The sequence below is a fragment of the Stegodyphus dumicola genome, chromosome 3 (assembly GCF_044657685.1).
Source record: "Stegodyphus dumicola isolate Sdum_Otavi_A_Nest chromosome 3, ASM4465768v1".
NCBI lineage: Eukaryota > Metazoa > Arthropoda > Arachnida > Araneae > Eresidae > Stegodyphus > Stegodyphus dumicola.
Window position 1 is genome coordinate 107,879,201 of NC_140770.1, and position 25,668 is coordinate 107,904,868.

The window sequence follows — 25,668 nt, forward strand, 5'->3', positions numbered from 1 at the left end:
ACTTTGAAGGGCTTATTGAGGCAGACATCTAGGGGTTCAATGACGGATGCCAATCCTCTCGGAATTACGGCCACAGTCGTTTTTAGGTGTTTTATCACTTCTTCAGAAAAGTGTCCACAAAAAGAATCGCATACTAAAAGAGAAGGTTTTTTTGAAAGCTGCTCCCGGTCTTTTATCACACACATTTTTAAGCCAATCGACTGTTCCATCAGCATCCATCCATTCCTTTTCATGGGTGCAAACCAGCACACCTGATGGAAACCCAATGTTTTTCGGTAAAGTTTTTCTTTTAAAAATGATCAACGGACGAAGCTTTCTGCCGTCAGCCAAGCACGAAATAACGACCGTAAAATGGGTTTTTTCATGCCCGGTAGTTTTTATCAAAATGCTTTTTCCCCCTTGCAGTCAATTGTTTTATTTTCTGGTAGATCGAAACACATGGGGGTTTTGTCCATATTCCCTATTTGGGAAAGTTCAAAAGAAGTCCTTTTTCTTACATCGATAATGTATTTTTGAAACTCCATAACCTTTGCTTCCATATCAGATGGTAACTTTTGCGCCAGTTTGGTGCGTTGGCGTAAACACAAACCATGGCGATTCATAAATTTAGTGCACCAATGTGTTGATGCACGAAACGTGTTTGGAACACCATACTTTTCTTCTTTTGCAAGCTTCATTGCTCGTAAACGTAGGCCAATTATTGTGTGGGCTATTTTTTTAAATTTTGATGTGTACGCCTGTTAACAAAAGTATTTCATGAATGAACAATAACTATTATAAAGACTTATACGTACGTAAAAATTATCTGCATTTCTCTTTTCTTGGCATGTTGGCGAAACTTTTTTATTGCTCGATATTAATCGGTTGTTCGGGGGCCGAAAATTCTTTGGTTTAATTGAAACTTACTCTAGTTAAAGTATGAAACTATGATTAGTTCGTCACATAATTTAAGTCATGAAATTACTTCAAGTAAGTTACTTATTTGATAAGTCGTCCAATTTGAGTGCAGGAAGAAAACAACTGCATTATATAAAGAAATTTTTGAACTTCCGATTCTTTTAATTTTTTATGGCCCCGTGTATAAGTCGACCCCCCCCCACTTTGAAGTCTTTTTTTTTTTTTTTTTTTTTTGTCTTTTTTTCGGCCCTTCCTCTGTGTGAAATTTTAGAAAATCACAATGACAAAAGGTGATATCGCAAATGCATTATATTTCCTTGAAGAAATATTAGAAGGAAAGTCATCTGTGTACAATTTTTTAAAAGTACATGAGTATTTGACCTTCTTTGCAGATATAATTGATACAAAATATCGCAATTTCTTAAACTATTTCTCGAAAGCACGTATGTTCACACAGCAACAAAATGAACAAAATAACAACCTTGATCTTATTTGTACTCATTGGGTAATATGCGTCAGATAACATGCAGTGGCACTCGATGCTCATTGGAGAAATGGAACATTATGTTTTCGGACATGCGTTCTCATTCACAAAGCAGAAGCACGTCATAATTTCTCGCTAATGAAACTACTTTGGCTTTCTATGTAGTCTAGAGAAAAACCAGGTGCTTCCACACACCCTAAATCACTTTTTTGACAATGTAAATAAGGAAGTATTAATACAAGCCACATAAAAATCGTGAGAAATTTTAAGAATAAGAGAACATCGGGAGAAATATGTTGTAAATCGGGTTGATGGGAGAATGGTCGAAAATCGAGAGTCTCCCACCTAAATCGGGGGAGTTGGCAACTCTGTTCAGGCATCACTCATTGAGTCATTAGGAATTTTTTAAGAAGGAGACATGAAAAATGAGCAGTGTTACCTCTTGAAGAATACGCATCGAGTATTATTCCAGTTACACCAGGAAGGCATACAGAAAGGAGGGAGAAAATACCTAATATCATTTTATGAAGGGAAACTTTTAAGAAGGGACTGTATAGCATTAGGCAATAAAGGTACTACACACTCCTATTACCAATCTATAATTCTGATCTATCACACAAATAAGTAAAACAAACTACTTTAAATAAAAAACGAATAAATTATTTTCTCATGGTGTTAATGAATTCACATTTGATAAATTAACTTTTTATTAATTATATTATTTTTCTTTCATATGACCCATAAGCAATAAGCATATTCCAAAATAATTTCACTCATTTTTAAAAGAATGTATGTAAAATTTATATTTTGAATAAATTTAAAACAAATTTTACTTACATTCTGGAATAAAAACTTGCTTATCATCTCAAAAAAGATAATTTTAGACATATTTCTAACACAATAGAATTTTTATATTTGGAAACACATGCCAATTACAATTTTTGTACTAATTTTTTGCATACACATATGGTATGAAAACTCTCCACCAAAAAGAAGAAAAGCTTTTTGACATGAATAAATAAATATAGAATTACTTTGTTTATAATATCTTTGAATTCATTTTAAGCTGAATTAAAAGAAACAAATAAAAACGAAAAGGTTTTAAATAACAGTGGTTACCTGTTGGTCCAGCACTAAAATGAACTAAATACAGCGTACTATAGAAAAGCTCATTTCCAGCACACATGACAAATAATACAGGCTGCAATAAAATTATTAACAGATTAATATGTTGAATTGAATTACACTGTTGATGAAGCTGAAAAAAACTGATCTTGTAAAATAACAAATAATAAATTTCAAATTTTGTTAGTTACATACAAAATCTTGTTTTATTAATAACTTGATAATTTAAACCAGCATTTCCCAACCTTTTCACTCTTATGGAACCCTTCTAACAATTTTCAAGTACTAAAAAACCCCAGTGCCCTCACAAGAATATTTTTCCATAACAATTTATTAATGGTCATTAATGGAAACAAAAATAATGACTACAGTTTAGTCATTTATTTAAAAATATATATAATTGCATGCAATTGGTATAATTCTGAATACACTAATGTTCATGAAAATTGCAACACCATGAAGGAATTATGCAAATTGAACTTAACTTACAGGAAATATAAAGTGAGATCAGACATGCAAATGATTAGATTTACAAAGTGATTGTAGATGCACAGAATGAGAACCAGTCGCTTGTTTCATGTACATCAAGGACTGTATAGTTGTACTAAAATCTGTTTATTTTCCTCTGTCTGCGGTGGGCATTTAATTAGTGGTCAACATGCCTCGTCAACAGCGGAGGGTGACATATCAACAACTAATACAGTTCGAATGAGGCCGCATTGTTGGTATGTGAGAGGGTGGACTTTTGCAGCCCTCATGCAGGGTAATGCCACAACAGTGATGTTTGTTTGGAAGAAATGGACAGAGGATGACAGAAACCTTATCCGCATCACTGTGACAGATTATATAGCATCCTCTCACGTGTTAGCACAATGTTGGAACACAGCTACAGGTGTTATGTTGTTTATCTCCATGCTTTGTCGCAATTATCCAGGATTCCCCAGTCGCTGAATTACAGACACCTCTGACTTCAATGAGCATGGCAACACAGTGCGTGATATGCTCTGTGGCAACAAGCTGTTTTCTCTGATGAATCTCATTGCAATCTGCAGTATGATGATGGAAGAGCAGGCATTATACGTTACACATGGGTAACGTCTGCTCTCATAGTGTTATACTGCACAAGTTATACTGCATATACAAGTTATACCCAGTGTTATACTGCACAAATGAATGGCATCATGGTGTGAGGGGCTACTGGGTATAATTATCGATTCCATCTAGTGCAGACTTGGGACAACCTAAACACTAATCACTATATAAGGGAAGGTGTGGAGCCCGAGGTTCTTCTCATTCATCAGTGCATTCCGAGTGCTGTATTTCAGCACGATAATGCTCGTGCACATGTTTCTCAGACTGCACAGGCCTTCTTTAGGGCACAGCAGGTTTCTCTTCTTCCATGGCCTGCTTATTCCCTAGATATGTTGTCCATTGAGCATGTCTGAGATTTCACTGGTCGGCAACTTGCTTGTACAGCTGCTGAGGCACACATTAAGACTGAACTTTGTGTTAATTCGACAGCATATGGAATGCCATTCCCCAGGATTACATTCAGAACTTGTATGATTCAATGCCATGATGTGCACAGGTTCTTAGTGCTCCACAAGCAGACACACAAAGTACTGATTTCTGACATTAATTTTTTGTTCCTAGTAAATATGATTCTTTATTTGCACCACTATTAGTATTATGTGGAACACATTTCATTCACTTCCAACAATTCCTTCACGGTGTTGCATTTTTCACAAACATTAGTGCATAATTAGGTATAGATAAATAATAAATTTCTTTAGTGCAACAATTTATAACAAACAGTAATGTAAAATCTGCACCTGCTTTTCAGAATATGAATGTTGAATTCAGGTTCTGATTTTTTAATTACACTAATGTTTGTGAAAATTACACCACCATGATGAAATTATGCAAATTGAACCAAACTTACAGGAAATGTAAAGTAAGGTAAGACATGGAAAAGATTAGAATTATAAAGCAATTGCATATGCATGGAATGAGAAATGGCAGCTTGTTCCATGTACATAAAGGATTCTAAAATTGCATTGAAATCTGTTTATCATCCTCTGTCTGTAATGAATATTTAATTAGTGGTCAATATACCTTGTCAACAAGTAGAGGGTGCCATACCTACAACTCTAATAGAGTTTGAACTAGACCGCATCTTTAGTATGGGAGAAGGTGGACTTTTGTGTTGAGCAATTACAGCCCTCATGCAGCATAATATCACAACAATGATATGTGTTTGGAAGAAATGGATAGAGGAGAACCAAAGAAGGTGAAATCCCGGCAGTGGGGCACCGCAAAAGCACAACGGCACTGGACGACAGACACCTCATCTGAAGGCTGTGACAGATTGTATAGTGTCCTCTGGTATGTTAGCACAAGGTTGGAGCACAGCTACAGGTGTTGTATTGTTTATCTCCACAGTTCCTTGCCGTCTGCTGTAGCATGAACTACATGCAATCTATGTTGAATTTCTCTGTCACTCAATCACAGATGCTTCCATCCTCAATTTTACATGGCAACATAGTGTGTGGCATGACCTGAGGCAACGAGTTGTTTTCTCCAATAAATCTCGCTACAATCTGGAGGCAGGCCTCGCAGATATCTCTAAATGGAATAAGCTGGCTGCATATATCAATAGTGGACTTATCTGTGATGTCTGCTATCTTGTTTCTTTTTACCCCACGTGTTCAGGTACCTAACAATACAAAACCTGATATCCACGCTTCCACAAGTTTAAATTTAGCTTAAGAACTTCCACAGCAACAGGGCTGTGAGTGTTGAAGTATGATTCTAATGCTTACAGTGCACTATGAGAGTCAGTATATAGGATGAACTTTTTCTAGTGCAGGTTAAATATGTATGATAAGGCATAATACAGGGCAGTTAATTTACATGTTAGCACTGAGCAAGCCTTATGCAAACGTCTACTTTCCATGCATCTTCCAATAACAATGGAGGCTCCGACATGATTGGCTGCTTTGGAACCGTCCTTGAATGGAAGAATTCCCATTTTTCAGTTCATACTACAACATCATGTGGCATATCACTGATTCGTCCACTTATTGTATTGCTTGAAAGTGGGATATCTTCAGTTTTTCTTCTTCTTCTTCTTTTTTTTTTTTTTTTACAGCATCTTCTATGGTTTTACCCACTATATTTTTACATGCAGGCATTATCAGATTCTCAACAACTCTGTCACTTTTTCTTTTCAGTGCAATAAGCTATGCTACCAAATAACTTGCTTCCTCAGCCTTTTCAGTAACTGTGAATGTATTTAAAAAAGCAGTACTCTGTTTATTTTGAGATTTTTAAGAGAGTTTTAAAATAATCAACAGTTTTATTTTCACATTAGTATGATTTACTATGAAATGTTTTATTCAATTTTGTTACAGCCATTGTTGTATCTAAAAGTTTTTACTGAAAACAAGACACAATGAAAGAGGACATTCCAGATCAGTAGACCATGTAAAACTCATTGATAAATAACTTTCACTGTAACAATGAACCATTTGGGCATGTCTTTTTTTATCAGTCTTTTTAAATTACAAACTCTAAATCTTCAGAATTATCTGTTTCTTTATCTTTAAATACTGAAGCATTTAAAGTATTAAAATCTATAAAGGAATTAAAAATGAGAAATAAAACCAAATAAAATGCTAATAAAACAGTAGAAAAAATAATACTGAAATGAAATAAATAATAGTAAAATAAAAGATACACACTAATACTCTACTCAACCAACCACATGATTACCACTTCCTGCATTACTAATGCACATACAATCACATTAGATTCTAGTCTGTGGCAAATGAAAATCTGCCTTTGGTTGTGCAACTAGGCTCGGTTAGACTCATTTTGTATGCACAGCCTTGCAATGCAAAGAAATTTATACAACTTTTGATGATGTATGATAAGTTTAACTGAGCAAAGCTGAACAGTGAAAGGCAGCTTTTCAATTTTCATCAGCTAGATTGTTAGAATCAGATCTGTTTGCCCCATGAAGTTACTTGAGTACAATTCCAAATCGGGAAAAAAATTATTTTCTCTTTTAATGACGCACATATTATTTTCTCATTTCTTGCAGAACTTTAACAATGTTTCACAGAACCCTGGCTGGGAAATGATGATTTAAACTAGAATTAGTTAAAAGAATTACCACAAAACATAACACTGATATTACACAATTTTAAGTGAAATAAAAATTTCATCAGAGTACATATTTCTTAAATTCCTTATGGTAAAATTTTCAGCCTTTGTATATCAATAAAAAAGTTTTGTAAAACATATGAACATTACTTAAAGAGTAATAAACATATACAATGTGAAACTTACTCTTGATGTGTAATATATTCTAATAATAGGATTAGCAGATGCATCAATAAACTTGTGGCTAGTTTTTCCTTGCATTAGGGACCTAAAGAAAAGCAATATTTTAAAGCAAATTATATAATATATATCATTTTTGGGCTCAATAAATACTAATAGTAATCAGTAATAAGATATTAATTTTTTTTAATTGAACAGTTACGAATTACAGAATTTTTCACAGCTGAAACAAATTGGCCATCATGTGGAAATTGGAATTATTACAAATAGTAAATTAAAAGAAAAATTCCTGAAGCATTTAAACTTTATTACAGTACTTTTCAATCAAACACAAGGCAAGGTATATTATAATACCAATTTTGCAATAACGATAAGCTTAATTAAGTCTCAAAACTTTATCCAGAAATTGGCTGTCACCTTGATGGGTAGAGTGGTTAACATTGCCGGCTGCTATATTGAAGGGCCCAGCTTTGCATCTAAGAGATGGTTTGGATGTTTATAAGTGTATAATGGCTTTGTGGCATGGGGGCACATAAAACATATGGTGAGTCAAAAGTGCTTCAGTGGTAATGGAAAAGAGGTAGAAGGCCACTGAACTCACCCCCCCCAGGGAGATTTTCCTTCAAAACTCAAACAGAACTGGGCCCTGTACTGTCACCTGTAAGGTGCTCAAGACCTCTGACAATGACACAGACAGTACTGCATCAACTTCTTTTGACATTACTGTTCGACAAATGAGATAAATCACAAAAAGTAAAAGTTGGCTAAAATTAAAGATCTCCAAATTGAAGGCAATCCTTACTCCATTCACAGTTCGTGCATGTGTTAATATAAACTTAACAGATAGAAATAAACATATTAGCATAACACAAATAGCATTATGTATAATTGTTTCAATCTCAGAAACTAGCTGTTATGAATAGACCTCAAATCTCTTGTCAGAATTTGGAATATTTTGGAATTTTAGGGATCAGAAATACACTCTAGTTACTTGTGCACTCCCTCTTGAAGACTTTTTGCCTAGTATTTTCAACACAGCGTCTGATTTATGCTAGCAGTGTATATCGATAGATATCAAAATATACTATGCAAGTAAAAGAACTATTTTTGGATAGAGTAACTACAACTACAACAGAGAATGCAGTAATATCTATACTTATAGTCCCATAAGTTTTTTTAGTCTGTCAAGTTTTTCTTTTAACTATTCACCTGAGGACATGGTAACACATGGTGCATAGCTTCCCTCTTCATTTTCAGAAAGTAAAATTAATTTTAAAAACAGGTAGAAAATATGCAAATAAATATGATAATTAGATCAGAAACACATTTTTTGACTCATAAATACAGATTGAAATAGGTCAGAAATCTGATACAGGGAGAGAATCACAAGCCTCAGAATCTAAATCTTAGATTCAAATATACAACACATCAGTTGAAATATTTTCTTTATTACAAACTACTGGCATATCTTCTACATTGAAAATTATTGATACTATATATAAAAATTAAACACTGTCATATTACTAATTCAAGAATGCAAAAACATGGCCCAGAAATTTATATTTCTACTGAAACAGACTATATTTTTAAGCAAGTTGAATGAGCTTTTTTCTTAAATGAGTAATTTTTTCTTAAATGAATTTAAGCAAGCTGAATGAGAAAATTTTTCTTAAATGCAAATACTAAAATACAGAATAAAACATATAAATCAATTAATTAATATACTGCATAATGTAATACTATACAGTACTACAATATGCAGTAATGTGGAATGTAATTTTGAAATGCTGCATATTGTAGTACTTTTTAAACAATTTTCTCTCTTTCAAAACAAAATTCCAATGTTTAAGATACCCTCCTTTCCTGAACATGTTGATGCCAATGACCATTCATACAGGTTTGGCATCAGCCAAAAATTTTTAATTGTGATTAGGACAGCAACTATATTTGATTTCTAATGTAACAGAAGGAATGCAAGAAAAACAAATTTTGAATAATTATCACTTTATTCTCGACAAAAAGGGCAAATATGAATTATAACATGAAAAATTAAATATAGTAGACCCTCCTATAACATAGGTCCATATAAGACAGATTCACATAACACAGCAGAAAAATTGTGAATGTGTACATATAACACGCTGAAAGAGGTTCACAAAACACAGTAACAGAATGAGACAGATGTGATTTTAATATGTTTTAGCTCCAATAATTAATATAACTTTTGGCTGGCAATTCAGAGTTACCTTGACAAGCACATAACCCTGGAGATCAGCTTGTGAAGACAGACAGAATATTTTATTTTTAGATAGAATATGAAAACAAGAGAACACAAGAAATTGACTTGAGGAGCAAAGACTTACTGAAGTGGCTAATGGATAAATAAAGATCATTCTCAATTTGTCTATGCCTGCCATGGACAAGAATTCTCAGAAGAGCAGAAAATGTATATCCCTTGAAGAAAAAATTAAAAATTTTGGATAGGTTAAAACTGGTGAAAAAGTAATAGTCATTGCTAAGATTTAAAATTAAACAAGGCAACAATTTGAAGAATATAAAGAAATGTAAACAAAGTAAGAGCTAGAATTTCCTCTGGATCTTTAGTAAGTTTAAATAAATAATGCTCATATAAAAGACACTTTAATAACTAAAATGGAAAAGTGCTTGATGTTAGGAATATAAGATTACTCTTCAACGAATTTTCCTTTGAAGAGTAATATGATAAAGTAAAAGGTCACAAAGGTTTACCAGCTTGTAAAAGAGCTTGAATACGTTTCTTCACATTAACATGAATTTAAAGACAGTAAAGGTTGGTTTAACAGATTTAGGAAATGATTTTCCTTGCACAATGTTGAAATTGTGGGAGAAAGTGCATCAGCCGACACAGAAGCTGCGTACCGGCTTCTGTGTTGGGATTCGGAGAGAATTTTCCCAAATAGTAGTAGACAATGTAAATTATATTGCAAATCAGGTATATGATGCTGAAAAAACCATATTATATTAGAAAAAATACCTGGATTACTTGAATCTAAAAAAAATGAAAAGTCAGCTTTGGAATTTAAGGTTTCCAAGGATAGGATTACTTTACTTTTTTGTTCAAATGCATCTGGAGATAATGTTACAAAGCCCTAGTAAATTAACCTTTCATTAAATGAAAGGCACAAGCAATGAAAGAAGTTGATAAGTCAGTGCTTTCCGTTTTCTGGTGAGCAAATAGAAAAGCATGGGTAACAAGTGTTTTATTTCGCTGTTGGTTTTACAATTGCTTTGTGCTGGAAGTGGAAGATTACTCAAAGGGGGGAGGAATCAGTTTCAAGGCTTTGTAACTGATTGAGAATGTGCAGAACTAAGTTTTAAATCAGCTAGTTGTTAAATCAATATTTTTACTACTCAATATGACATCAGTCCTATAACCAGAAGAGCAGGGAATAATTAAATCATTTAAATCGTTGTACACATTTGAACAAATTTGAACACATTTGACAAAATATTGATTGTAATCCAAATACTACTACAGTATCGGACTTGTGAGAAGATTTTTCAATTTTAAATAGCATTGAAATTATTTCATTATCTCTAAAGGAACTAAAATCTTTGAATGCCTGTTGGAAAAAATTATGACCTGATGTTCTTATTAGGGGAAACTGTTTAGCTTCCACAACAACAGAAGTAATGAATATTGCCTACACATTAGGTGGAGAGAGATTCGTTGACATGAATGAGGAAGATAGGTTAGTCTATATTTTAGTAACCCCTTAGATTATCGCCAAGCTGTTGTTTCATTTATGGTAACCTGAGTAGTTGAATGTTATGGAAACCCTATTGTGACGTGATTGGTTGCATGATTGCGGCAAATTTGACCGATGGGAAAATATTCTGTAAGGGCTTTTTTCTGCACTGCATGTGAGTTTGGAAGTACGTTGCTTATTTTGTGGTTTACACCATATGCTGTGTACATGGTATTCTTTGAAATTTATTGTTGTTAATTTATTAAAGCGAGGTGTGTGTTGTTCGTAGATTCCTTCGCTGCCTATATTGTGCAATTTGTAGATTTTTTTTAAGTTAAAATATATCGCTGTGTACACGGATTCTTGTCAAACATTTTTGGTTAGAAACTTTACGTTTTTGCTATCTAAATTTTTTGTTTTTGTTTCGGATTTTTAGCTTAAATTGTGTATTTAAAACGTGGTTTTTCCAAGTGCAAAAACCACATTTTTGGAGACTAGGCTTAAAGTTTGAAATGTAGAGAAAAAATTTAGATAGTAATATAGCGCCGTGGAGTTTCTCGTCAAAAATGTTTGGCGAAAAATTTGGCAACCCGAGAGCACATATAAAAGTAGTTCCAAACTGAAAGATTGTTTAGCTCCATATTTTGAAGTAAAAGAAGATTCAGAAAGTAACAGTAATAAATTGTTGATATCACAAGAAGATACCCCTTTAACAAAGAAAAAAAAAAAAATAATAATAATAATAATAAAAATAACAGAAAAGAAACAAGTAAATCTTCAAGCCATGAAACAGAACAACTAACATTTAAAAGAGGATATTGTTAGAATCTAATTATGGATACCTCCAACAGTGAATAAATATCAAAAAAAGTGTAACTGCCTTTTTTTTATTATTTAACACAAAATGAATTTTAAAAAATTTAATTTCAGTATTTGTTTGTTTTGAAGAGAAATAAAAAATATTTTAACACTTACATATTAAATATTTATTTTACATCTTTGTTAACTCTTACCATGCCATTTACCTTGATGAAACTTAAGCCCAAGTGTTATGGGTCAACGCATAGTAAACAAGCCAGACTAATGCTTGAGAACAGTCACAATATGAGCCAAAAAGTAAATGCCTGTGTTATAATCAGTTTTGTGCGATACTGCTGACGCGATAGTAAACTTTAATCCTTCTGTCTTTAATAGATATTATAAATATATTTTGTAATAAATTACAATTTCAAAATTATATTTCATAAATAAACAACACTTCAAGTAAGTAAACTTTAATCTTTAGTGGAAGTTAACTTTAATTCTTCCTGCTTTTTGCATATATTATAAATATATTATATTTTGGAGGGGTTTATTAAATTTTACTAATTAAACTGCTTTGTAACAGCAATTATGAGAATCGTGACTAACTCTTGTGGTGTACTGATAGGAACTAACGTTCGATTATGACCGTGAATTTATGATGTTAATTTTCACGAGCGCAGCTCATTATGTTTATGTTTGGCCCAGCTTTCTTTTCAAGAGCCTGGCTCATGATGTTTATGTTTGGCCTGGCTTTCTGTTCATGAGCTTGGCTCGTGATGCTTATGTTTGGGACAAAATCTTCATCACAAGTCAGACTCGTTACAGCACAGGAAGGTGTTAAGTAGTACCTGTATATGTTTATGCAAAAGTAAACTATATGTGAACTGCTCAGTTGCCAAAATGGTTTAAGTTCATAAAAGAAAAGGTAGAAAATATGTATTGATAAATTTTTATACATTTCTAATGAAAAAAACAGCCATAAAAAATGTTGCCATATAATACCTTAAGCATGATCATTAAAGAAAATTATTTTAGGGGGGGCTACTGTAAACAGTTTCCAGAAATTCTTAGATGTAATTCGATATATAATCACACTGGTTTTATTTAGAATTTAATTCTCCAGAGTAGAATACATTCTTCAAACTCTAAATAAGCACATCATAAAGCACGCCTTGTGATATGCATGTATGAGTTAGGGATCACATTCCCCTTTGGCATTTTATCCAAGAATTTTTTTTGGGAGGGGGGTTCAACTTTCATTGTCACATACTATTTATTTCATAATACAGTTTTGTATCATATGCATTGATATCTGATGTTTTAAGTTTGTATTGTTACAAAATGTCAAGGCACGGTAAGATAGCTTCTGTGCAAAACAGGTTTAGGGTTGCCAGAAAATGGCAAGGGAAGGCAGGGTTGCCACATTTAGCGGCAAAACTGACGATATGCCATAGATCAGTGGTGCCCAAACTTTGGCCTATTGCGAGCACATTTCCAAAACATCGACATTTTTGTTAAACATATTTCCAATCTTATGTGATACATCTTAAATATTAATTTCGGCAAATGGTTTTGAGATGAATAATACTATTGCTTGAACTTTACGGAAATCAGAGAAGCAGATTTCAAAATTATTTTTCAGTGCATTGAGATTTTTCAAATATTTCTCTGTTTCAATTACCTTGTGGTTATTAATATGGCTTGATAAATTCTGAAAATGGGTGAAATTTTTTTCTTTCATCTGATTTATCGACAAATTTTACTTTATCTGAAAAGCAGTTACAGTCCCACTCAATTGAAAAAGGTTTTTTTTTTTTCCTTTTCCCTGGAGATCTTCATTCAGTTTGTTCAGTTTAGCTGTTATATCCATGAGAAAATATGAGAAAACACAGATCGGATAACCAATTATTATCGTCCAATTCTTTATAACTTTCATTTCCGGATTCCCAAAACAGCTTTACTGGTGAAAGAAGTTCTACAAATCGTTGAAGTACTTTTTCCCTGCTGAGCCATCTAACATCGGAATGAAGCAATAAGATTCTATGTTCGCTATAAAGTTCATCCAACAGCAATTAATTATTTTATAATGTCTTGCAAGATATCTCTTATGACTATAAATGCTTACTATATTTTAACAATTAAGAAATATAAAAGAATGGTTATTTTTAAAATCTTTTTTGTTCATAGTAGCTAATCGGGCTGGCGAACACATAGAAAACAATCGGCGAGCACATGGTTGGGCACCACTGCCATAGACGTATGGAGAACCATCTGGAACGAATTCTTACCAGTTTAGCCCAGAAAGCTCTCGAATACAAGCCGAAAGCTATATAAACCCTCCTGGTACGCGGAGAGTTAGTTAGTGCAGAGTCAATCAAGTTGATAGTCAGTCAGTGACTGTTTAGTGCCAAGTTGGTTGTCGAGTGCACCGAAAGAGTCTCTTAGTGTATCACGAGTTAGTGCATCATTGAGTTTTATCTTAGAGTGTGTTGAACGACCAAGTCCAAGAACGACCGAACTAAGTCGGGAGTTGTACTCTAGTGTATCGTTGAGTGCATCACGAGTTGTAGCATGGAGAGTTTCGAGAGTACGTAGAGTTCCGACAACAACCGAGGAGAGTCGGGAGCTGTACTTTGGTGCTTTGCCGTGAAGCTGTCTCCAACATTAATGCCTGATAGTCTGAAGGCTGTGTTGCTGATTGTTTCAGCGTGCTTATAGTAGTTCGTCGACGACTGCAAACATGATTGTGGAGCTGTCTGGAATAATACTGGCCAATAAAGTGCATTTTGTTGCTTCATCAAGTGTTGTTGTTATTCACTCCAAATCCATGAACTCGCACAAAACGTAAAGGAAGAAAATAACGCAACAGTATTTATGTATGGCATCCCAAATAAAAGCCTTCAACTCCTCCCCCCCAACATTAGATAAAATTTGTATAAACATTAGGTAAAATACTGGTTTATAGAAAATACATATTTGGCCATAAAGTTTTTATTATTACAATTCTGATGACCAAAAATTGCAATATTTGTAACAGATTAAGCAATACACAAAAATTAATACACTAAAAATATATAAAATGCAAATGACTACATACGCTTGTTGATGAATCCAGTGACTAGCTATATCAATGGTCATACTCAGTTGGAAAAGAATCATCCATTTTGGATAAAAACACGAAAGGGTTACAAGTAAACACATTGTAGCACAACGGTCAGTTAGCTGGTCAAGCATAGCTCCAAATTTTGTTCCTGCAAATAAAAATTGAAAATAATCAATATATTTTGCTACACACAAGTTTTTGAATTCATGAATAATATATGCATAATTTAATGAAATAAATTATAATGAAAAACTTTGGTTGATATTTAGTTATGAGTAAAACAACTTTTGTCCCTTTACAAACAATGTTATTTAATTTGGAGAGGAAAGGCAATGCATGATACACATCAGCCATTAATACTCACATTTCTTAGTGGATAGCTTGATTTCTTTCTTTTCTAAGACATGTAATGAAGATGTGAAATAGCTTTCAACCCTTATTGATTTCTTTACCACTGGTCAAATATGATGAAAATACAGACAGAAATAATGTGATAAAATTATATAACTATTGACAAAATCTGTTAGACCATTACTGAAAAGATGGAAAACAGAATATTTGCTAAACTTTAAATCTGCAAACTGTACACTGAAGTGACAATAGCCATGGGATACCTCCTAATATTTTATCGGTCCTCCTTTTGCCCGGCGAAGTGCAGCAACTCGACGTGGCATGGACTCAACAAGTCGCTAGAAGTCCCCTGCAGGAATATTGAACCATGCTGCCTCTATAGACATCCATAATTGTGAAAGTGTTGACAGTGCAGGGTTTTGGGTACGAACTGACCTCTCGATGATGTCTCATAAATGTTTGATGGGATTCATGTCAGGCGATCTAGGTGGCCAGATCATTCGCTGGAATTGTTCAGAATGTTCTTCTAACCAATCGCGAACAATTGTGGCCTGGTGACATGGCGCATTGTCATCCATAAAAATCCCATCATTGTTTGAGTACGTGAAGTCCATAAATGGCTGTAAGTGATCTCCAAGTAGCTGAAGGTATCCATTCCCAGTCAATGATCGGTTCAGTTGCACTAGAGGACCGAGTCCATGCCATGTAAAAACAGCCCAGACCATTATGGAACCACCACCAGCTTGAACAGTGCCTTGTTGACAACTTGGGTCCATGGCTTTGTGAGGTCTGCGCCACACTCGAACCCTACCATCAGCTCTTACCAACTGAAATCGTGACTCATCTGACCGTTTAGGAACCAACCGATATGCTCACGAGCCCACGAGAGTTGCTGCAGGCGATGTCGTGCTGTCAGTAAAGGCACTCGAGTCGGTCTTCTGCTGGCATAGCCCAAGGAAGACAAATTTTGCCGCACTGTCCTATCGGACACGTCCCACATTGATTTCTGCGGTTATTTGACGCAGTGTTCAGTGTTGCTTGTCTGTGAACATTGACATCTGACCAAGCTACAGTTTTCCATTTGTTTAGGGACCAACCGATATGCTCACGAGCCCACGAGAGTCGCTGCAGGCGATGTCGTGCTGTCAGTAAAGGCACTCAAGTCAGTCTTCTGCTGGCATAGCCCAAGGAAAACAAATTTCGCCGCACTGTCCTATCGGACACATCCCTCATACATCCCACATTGATTTCTGCGGTTATTTGGCGCAGTGTTGCTTGTCTGTGAACATTGACAACTCTACGCAGACGTCGCTGGTCTCAGTCATTAAGTGCAGGTGATTGGCCACTGCCCTGTCCATGGTAGGATGTTATGCCTGAAATTAGATACTCTCGGCACACTCTTGACACTGTGGATCTCAGAATGTTGAATTCCCTAATGATATCCGAAATGGAATGACCCATGCGTCTAGCTCCAACTACCATTCCGCGTTCAAAGCATGTTAATTCTCGTCGTGCGGCCATAAACACGCCAAAGCCTCTTCACATGAATAACTTGTACACAAATGAAAGCCCTGCCAAAGCACTTCGCATTTATACATTTTCTATGTGATACTACTGCCATCCATATATTTGCATATTGCTATCCCATGACTTTTGTCACTTCAGTGTATAACACCAACAAAGATCAAAGGAGACTTTCAGATGAATGATGTGGTCTTGATTTGAGACAACAGATTGCCTAGAAATATGTGGAACTTGAGCAAAATTGTGAAAATTACGATTGTGCAGTATAAAACGTAAATCTGGTACAGTGAAAAGAGCAATACAACTTTTGTATTTGATGGAACTTTCAGAATAGACTATATGCTGATAAAATAGGATAATTTGAACTTGAAAATTTCATTTAGAATTATATATATTATTCTTATTATATTATTAGTTGTTATTGTTCTGTTATCTATTATTGTATTATTTTCCTTATGTAGTTTTGATATTAATTGCAGTAGTGATAATTAATCATTAGTGTTAACTAAATATTGTATGATATTCATTAATTAGATTTAACTGATAAATTTACAGTTCATGGGGTGGAGAGGATGTTATGAATTGATAGCTCTTGCCATTAGGTGGTGTTCTGAACATTTTGTCTCTAACCTTATTCAATAACTTAACTTTAGTTTTTGAAAGAATAAAAATTTAACACCTTCTTTGATAATATGTGTCTAATAATTATGCTTGTAAATAATGTATTACATGTAAACAGTTATCACAGAACTCTGAGCACCACCTAATGGTGGAAGGTAACAATTCATAACAAGGTACAAAGCGAGTCATTTTTTAATTATAATCAAGAAAATAACCGTTTATTCATGACATTTTTAAGAATTTTGAAACTTCAGGGCTAAGCCCATAACACTTAGAGGATTAAGGACCAAAAATACTTTCCAAAAAGACCTAAGGCCTTTTAAGTACTTTTACGGACTGTACACCCTGCATGATTGAAGTGTTTAATTATGGCTCTGTTTACTAAATTAAATTTGTATTTCTTTAGGTATACTTTGAAAAGCTGAATTTTTAAATCCTTCATTAAATGCAAGTTTCAATTTTTGCTTCAGTTAAAAACTTTTACTATTAAATTTTCTCTTCACTTATTATTATTCTTATTTGAAAAGATCGAGAGATTCAAAAAACTTTTAGTGTTCAGGTTTGAGAAAATTTAGCTTTCATCGAATTTCTACTCAAGACTATTACTCAGAAATACTGCTCATTTTCAAATGTGGTCATCATTCCACTGTAATTAATATACATTTTATTATATATAATAAATAATTTTTATTACTTCCATAAAAATGCAAAATGAAACACATAAAAACATGATAATTCAGGAAGGAGAAAAATATATCAGCACAATGAAATATCATTACCAAAAGATAAACTAGCATTTAAGAATTAAGCATATAATTAAAATTTCAAACCTTGATTTAGCCATCTAGCAGCATAACCATCAATGGCATCCAAAAATCCACTTAACAAATAACACATTGTTGCTTTCACATGATCAAATGGCATAAAATAGAAAGAAATAATAGCAAGCAATATTCTTCCATAGCCTGAAAATTTATTATACATAAATGAAAAATTCATAAAATGAGAAAGCACATATGATTGTTAATAAAATTAGAATGATCAAGCAATATTACTAAAATCATTGATTATTTTTATTTATTCATAATTTTCTTAGCAAAACAAAAATAAATAATAAAAATATAGTTTCACTTACTGATAAGGAAAAATTTATAATTTATCACAGTTAAAATACAATCATATCTAAAGCTTTGACTTGAGGAATATATAATCATTTAGTTAGATATTAATATTAATAACTATGACATTAAATATAAAACAAACGTTTCTAAATTTGAAACAACTGACAACTATACATGATTAATATTATATTTTACATGCATGACAAGATGTTATAAAAGAGCATGGGTCAGAGTGGTACTTTTTGATTACCAGGACCACATTGAGAAATGTGTGGGTGTGTATACGTATGCATGTATACATGCATACATATGTTCATGCAAATATACATTTCTGAATCCAGTGCCAACAACAGAAAAGTACTGTCAAAATCAACAAATCGTTATATTTTTTTTTCTTTAATATCAACACTTAGGCAACATAAATTTCATATAAATTCTGCTTCTTTTAAATATCAGTACTTCTCTTTTCAACATGCTAGATATGAGACACTGTATACCAGAAGAATTTATTCAATAAATAAATGAATTTGACCTTATCACACTTTTTTGAAATTACTATATTTTTAAAAGGATGATATAATCTATGCAAAATTCATAACACAGTGGAACAACATTAATACATCTTTCAAGGGACCACTCACAAATGACATATAAATGAGAAAGATTTATAATCGAAATAAATGGTTGATCTTTACATTATGGTAACTTGGCGTATTTTTGGCGAAAATTTGGCGACTAACTCTCCTACAGCAACCCTCTATTTTTTTTTTCCCCGCCGCCATTTTGTCTTCACGAAGTAAAGACATGTTTCTTTTCTTTTTATCTACTGAACACTTCTTCCAACAATCTACTAGCCGAATTACACTTATGCTAGAAATTTTATCTAACAAAACTGCTTAATCATGACAAATATTCACTGCAAAATTGGGAAAAAGTGCACAATACCATACTCCTTACGCGTTTTTGAAAATAACACATACACATAAACCATGTACACGCCGACTTATTTTTACTTAAAAAAACATCCCAGGGTTGATCTTTACAATATGGTAACTGGTAGTTTGGCGACATTTTGGAGGCGATAAAGGTTACTACCTGGGACTTTGGTAATAATGTGAGCAGTACTCAGTTCCGATTACGCATTATTTTGCGTGAGGGAAATGAGAGATCATGGGATATGTCATGTGATATTAATGGACGAATTACGGTTCTTTAATCGGAAAAGGGGGGAAATCAGGAAAAAATGTGGAAATTTTGTATTTAGCTTTATACTGTGCTGTGTGAAACAGTGTTGTTTAATTTTTGGATCCCATGGCCCTAACTAAAGTTAATTCGAAATGGGTATTTAGGCATTGTGATAAAGAGAAGTTTGCTTTTTATTTAGTGGAGGAAGTATGGAAGAAAAATTCGCAGAAAAAATCTTTCAATAATTTTATTGAATGAATTAGAAAAGTGTATCCGCCACGTAATCAAGATTCTGAAGAAGATTAGGTAAGTTAGTATTTTTAATTATTTGAGGATATTATTTTTATGCATTGTTCTAAATGTAAGGTGGAAAGGAATTTGGTATTATTGGGAAAATTGTTATTAGCAATGATTTAGTTTAAAGTAATTAGGATTGTAAGGTAATTTTTATTAATTTAATGTATGTGCTCATTTATATTTTAAGTAGTGGTTTTGAATTTAATTATATTTTAATGAAATGATAGTTATTTTGTGAATTTTATGTTTGTAGGAATTTGGTATACGTTTAAGTTGAAATAAACGTGCATGGAAATAATTTAAATATTTGATACTAAGTATTTGTAATGCTTGCGGTATGAATTCGTTGGTGACGTGTATAATGTAATAGATGATTTAGAGGTAAAAGTTTTGGGATATTTTATTTATTTTATATGTGGAAATGTTCATATTTGGAAAGGGTAAATACTTTTTCGCGATCAGGTAATTTCATATATGTTCTTTTTACCAGGTTTAAAGATTGAGAAAATTGTCATGTATTTTCGTGAAATTTTTCTAATTTATGAGAAAAAAGCAGTGTACATGGATATAGTGAAGAGTGTGCGCAATGCCATTTTTGTGCAATTCTGGGATGTTTTTTTAAGTAAAAATAAGTCGGCGTGTACATGGTTTATGTGTATGTGTTATTTTGAAAAACGCGTAAGGAGTATGGTATTGTGCACTTTTTCCCAATTTTGCAGTGAATATTTGTCATGATTAAGCAGTTTTGTTTGATAAAATTTCTAGCATAAGTGTAATTCGGCTAGTAGATTGTTGGAAGAAGTGTTCAGTAGATAAGAAGAAAAGAAACATGTCTTTACTTCGTGAAGACAAAATGGCGATGGGGAAAAAAAATAGAGGGTTGCTGTAGGAGAGTTGGTTGCCAAATTTTCGCCAAGTTACCATAATGTAAAGATCAACCCATCCCAGAATTGTACAAAAATGGCATTGCACACACTCTTCACTATATCCATGTACACTGCTTTTTTCTCATAAATTAGAAAAATTTCACGAAAATACATGACAATTTTCTCAATCTTTAAACTCGGTAAAAAGAACATATATGAAATTACGTGATCGCGAAAAAGTATTTACCCTTTCCAAATATGAACATTTCCACATATAAAATAAATAAAATATCCAAAAACTTTTACCTGTAAATCATCTATTACATTATACACGTCACCAACGAATTTATACCGCAAGCATTACAAATACTTAGTATCAAATATTTAAATTATTTCCATGCACGTTTACTTCAACTTAAACGTATACCAAATTCCTACAAACATAAAATTCACAAAATAACTACATTTAATTAAAATATCACTAAACCATGTACACGTCGACTTTTTTTTACTTAAAAAAACATCCCAGAATTGCACAAAAATGGCATTGCGCACACTCTTCACTATATCCACGTACACTGCTTTTTTCTCATAAATTAAAAAAATTTCACGAAAATACATGACAATTTTTTCAATCTTTAAACCCGGTAAAAAGAACATATATGAAATTACCTGATCGCGAAAAAGTATTTACCCTTTCCAAATATGAACATTTCCACATATAAAATAAATAAAATATCCAAAAACTTTTACCTCTAAATCATCTATTATATTATAAACGTCACCAACGAATTCATACCGCAACCATTACAAATACTTAGTGTCAGATATTTAAATTATTTCCATGCACGTTTACTTCAACTAAAACGTATACCAAATTCCTACAAACATAAAATTCACAAAATAACTATCATTTAATTAAAATATAATTAAATTCAAAACCACTACTTAAAATATAAATGAACACATACATTAAATTAATAAAAATTACCTTACAATCCTAATTACTTTAAACTAAATCATTGCTAATAACAATTTTCCCAATAATACCAAATTCCTTTACTTCCACCTTACATTTAGAACAATGCATAAAAATAATATCCTCAAATAATTAAAAATACTAACTTACCTAATCTTCTTCAGAATCTTGATTATGTGTCCGATAAACTTTTCTTCCTTCTGTTTCAGGATCTTTAAAATCATACTTATATTTCACAGCAAGGTACCAGGTAAAATAAATAACTTAATAAAACATCTTTATTTCTATCTCGCACAACCTTAAAGAAACATTTATTACTACCCTTTTCAATACCACTAAATACCCATTTCGAATTCACTTTAGTTACGGCCATGGGATCCAAAAATTCATGAACACTGTTTCACACAACACGGAATAAAGCCAAATACAAAATTTCCAGATATTTTCCCGATTTCCCCCCTTTTCCGATTAAAGAACCGTAATTCGTCCATTAATATCCCATGATCTCTCATTTCCCTCACACAAAATAATGCGTAATCGGAACTGAGTACTGCTCACATTATTACCAAAGTCCCAGGTAGTAACCTTTATCGCCTCTAAAGTGTCGCCAAATTACCAGTTACCATATTGTAAAGATCAACTAAATAAATATATGTGAAGCATACATATATTAACTGCCAAATTTAATACTATTGGCATACTACTGATATTACAGAATTTTATTATGGTACTTTCAATTTGTTTAAAATATTAACCTTTTAAGTCGGGGATTAGATGCTTGTAAGATCCTTTAAAAGATGGGGATTCTCTTACTTTATGCTTTCCCCTTTTAAAAAAGTCCCTTGCAGTTTGCAACAATGGCAGTTTGATTCCTCCTGAAAGAGGTGCATTTCCTTTATTAAAGGAAAAGAAATGTAGGGATTATTGTCTACAATGCTAGACAGTTTTCCTTATGGATGAAAAATTTAAAGGTGCAGTTAATTCCAAATCGGACTACTTTGTGACATGCAGAAGAGAATGCATATTTCTATTAAAGAAAATGTCATTCTTTTTCTCCATATTATAAAAAATATTTGGTAAAAATATATTTACGGGTGCCCCTTGGCGATAATTGGTGGTACATGGAAACCGAGTTTCTATAATTCTTTTGGCTTTGTGTAGCAGTGATTTTTGTGCCAAAAATCTAAAATTTCACATCATTGTACACATTTGAACACATTTTACAAAATTGTGATTGTAATCCAAATACTACTACAGTAACGGACTTGTGAGAAGAATTTTCAATTTTAAATAGCATTAAAATTATTTCATTATCTCTAAAGAAAGTAAAATCTTTGACTCAGAATGCCTGTTGGAGAAAATTATGGACTGTAGTTGTTATTAGGGGAAACTGTTTAACTTCCACAACAGGAGTAATAAATATTGCCTACACCTTAGATGAAGAAGAATTCGTCGATATGAATGAAGAAGATGGGTTAGTCTATACTTTAATGTGCCCCTTGGATTATCACCAAGATATTGTTTCATTTATCGCAAATTGTCGTTTCATTTATGGTAACCCGAGTAGTTGAGTGTTATGGAAACCCCATTATGACGTGATTGGTTGCATGATTGCAATGAATTTGACTGATGGGAAAATATTTGTAAGGGATTTTTTTCTGCACTGGATGTGAGTTAAGAAATACTTATTTTGTGATTTACACCGTAAAATGGTTGTATGTGATGAGATCAACCTGAAGTTTCTGTACGATTTGGATTGAAAGGGGAAAAAAACATTAACTGACTGGTGTGTAAATGAAAGTTTACTTAGTAGTCATTATAAGTGTCCTGTTTGTACGAAGGAAATGCGTATGGTTGAACGTAAAGATCATTTAGATGGCTTTGAATGGGTTTCTCGCCAGAAAGATTCAAATGCTCACCATATAAAGTGTTCCATTAGAAAGGGACCATGGTTTGAGGAAAGTTTTTGGATGCTGTTAAGGAATTTTGTGTGCCACATACTGTGTATAGATGAGATAAGATATATTTCCCTTTTTATGTTAGTTCATTGTTTGTTTTAAAATGCAGTTTATTGAAATTATACATATTTTGTTTGGCTCTAGTGTAGAATTCGGCAAGTGAAAATAGATCGATGTATACATGGGCAAAGTCAAGTTTGTGCGCAATGCCGAGTTTGTACAATTGTCTGATTTTTTAAAGCGAAAATAGATTGATGCGTACATGGACACCGAGTTTGTGCAATCCCTTAACTTGTTATTTTAGATTTGTGTAGCAGCCATCTTGAAATTGTGCCTTGCTGGCCAATCGCCAACTGGTGGCAAATGGCACCCTTAAATATATTTTTACCTTTAAAAGTTATGTTTTAATACATTCTGTATTTCAAGTACTTTAAATTAAAATATATATATATGCTCTGACATAATGCAACAATATGTTATGTAATCAATGGAGTATGAACACAATAATGAAAACATTCAAGTGATGAAAAAGTTTTTAGTTATAGTCTCAGTAGTAAATAACAACTGTCAGAAAAACACAAGAAGTAAAGCCTAGTTAATAACAACATATATATATCTTCAGCATTTTTCATCCTTGCAATAGCGGCATATTATTTTCTTAGTGCATGATAATTACTTACACAAATATTTAAAATAAATAAATAAAAAACTGTATATATCTGTATTAAATAATAAGACATGATTTGTTTGAAAAATTGGCATTTCTTTGTTACAGAAGTCAATGCATAAACCTTTAAAGAAAATCAGAAATTTGCAAGTCATATATTAGGAGATTAAGTTGGCATATTTTAGCAGCCAAGCACAGTATCTCCTTTAATGAGGGAGTTTTTGCATTAAATTTTCATCTATGGAAGTCATTTTCTATCTTTTCACATGCATCCTATTTTCCCTCCGACCCTCCTGCATAGATTTTTCAGGAACTTAAACTATCATCCAAAAACTTAACTGGACATCTACTTAAACAGTAAATGGTAGTAAATAAAAAAAAAAAAAAAGCTTAGAAAGATTATTGTTGATTTAAAAAACACTGAATAGTGATTTAACATGGAATAATTAATGAACTTTACATACTGAGAATGATATGCATGGAAATATGAAGAAAAAAGTGAGATACACTGAAATCTAGTTATATTTAAGTGACGGTATTATATACAAACATTTAAATATCATTTAAACAGTAGCTAGTTTTAAAAATAATATAAATATTACAATTTTCTACTTAACTATATCGTATTCATATATAGGATTCTCATTAAAAGAAGACAAATCTAAAACTTCCAAAGTAAATGAAACTAAGTATTTGAAAACATTTGACAGCATTTGACAGAAACAAGGATTACTTTTTACAAAGCATGTCAAATCTACCATGTGAAATAAAAAAGATAGACGTTCCTTGCCGTTTCTAAAAAAAAAGCAATTCAAACATTACATAATCACTTTCACCATCAATAGTCATAAATTTAACTTGGATCAACACAAATTTCATTAAGTGCTACAATGAAAAGAGTACATGTAACATGAAAATTTTAACCAAAAAATAATCCTGGAAAGTAATCAATTAAAACATTTCCAATCTGCACAAGATCTTGAAGAAATTACACAGCGTAAATTGATAAAGCCGGTTTAAATACTGACCTGGAATTTTCGGAAATGAGCTCTAACAGATAAAAATACAGATCGTTAATCTTAAAATATGCATAAATATCATTCAGTGTACGGGGAGATACATTGCTATATTTTTAACTTACCTATTAAATTTGGCACAAAAAGGAAAATATTTTCAGCCATCGTTAAGTTAACGAGATCATAAAACCACTACTTGCTCTTCAATTCGTAAACATAGGAATTGAAGTTAAAGTAAACATATGCGGAAACTATCACATAAAAAAAATGGGCTAAATCGCAGAATAAGCTGCATCAGTCGATGCTGTGTTTACTTCTCTTATGCTTGGACACGACTTTTTATGACGTAATATTGGTTACGCCTCTTCTTAAAAACAAGTTATAAGTATTTAAAGAAAACTTAAATTATATTTTAACTGAGTTGAAATGGTAGGTTTATAATGTTCTGCGCGAGATTTTTTTAATTATAAATCTACTTTTGTGTGTTGTGTGGTAGTGTTAGCATTTAACGCAACGAATTATCTCTCACAAAGGTATTATTAAGATAAGAAACGATTGAAAACGATCATTAGCAAACGACTGAAAATATTGAATG

The 25,668-nt window shown here is 32.7% G+C and overlaps 1 protein-coding gene across 1 annotated transcript in view; it reads right to left on the bottom strand.

The window, feature by feature from the left end:
* Nucleotides 1-25,389, bottom strand: part of Pis (phosphatidylinositol synthase) — a 42,926-nt gene extending 17,537 nt beyond the window's left edge. The window contains exons 1-5 of the mRNA XM_035361635.2: nt 25,199-25,389; nt 17,815-17,949; nt 14,483-14,636; nt 6,860-6,941; nt 2,501-2,582 (exon numbers count right to left, since the gene is read on the bottom strand). Of these exons, the coding sequence (XP_035217526.1) occupies nt 2,501-2,582; nt 6,860-6,941; nt 14,483-14,636; nt 17,815-17,949; nt 25,199-25,238 (493 nt within the window). The 5' untranslated portion in view covers nt 25,239-25,389. The remainder of the gene's footprint in view (nt 1-2,500; nt 2,583-6,859; nt 6,942-14,482; nt 14,637-17,814; nt 17,950-25,198) is intronic.
* Between the last annotated feature and the right edge of the window lie 279 nt (nt 25,390-25,668).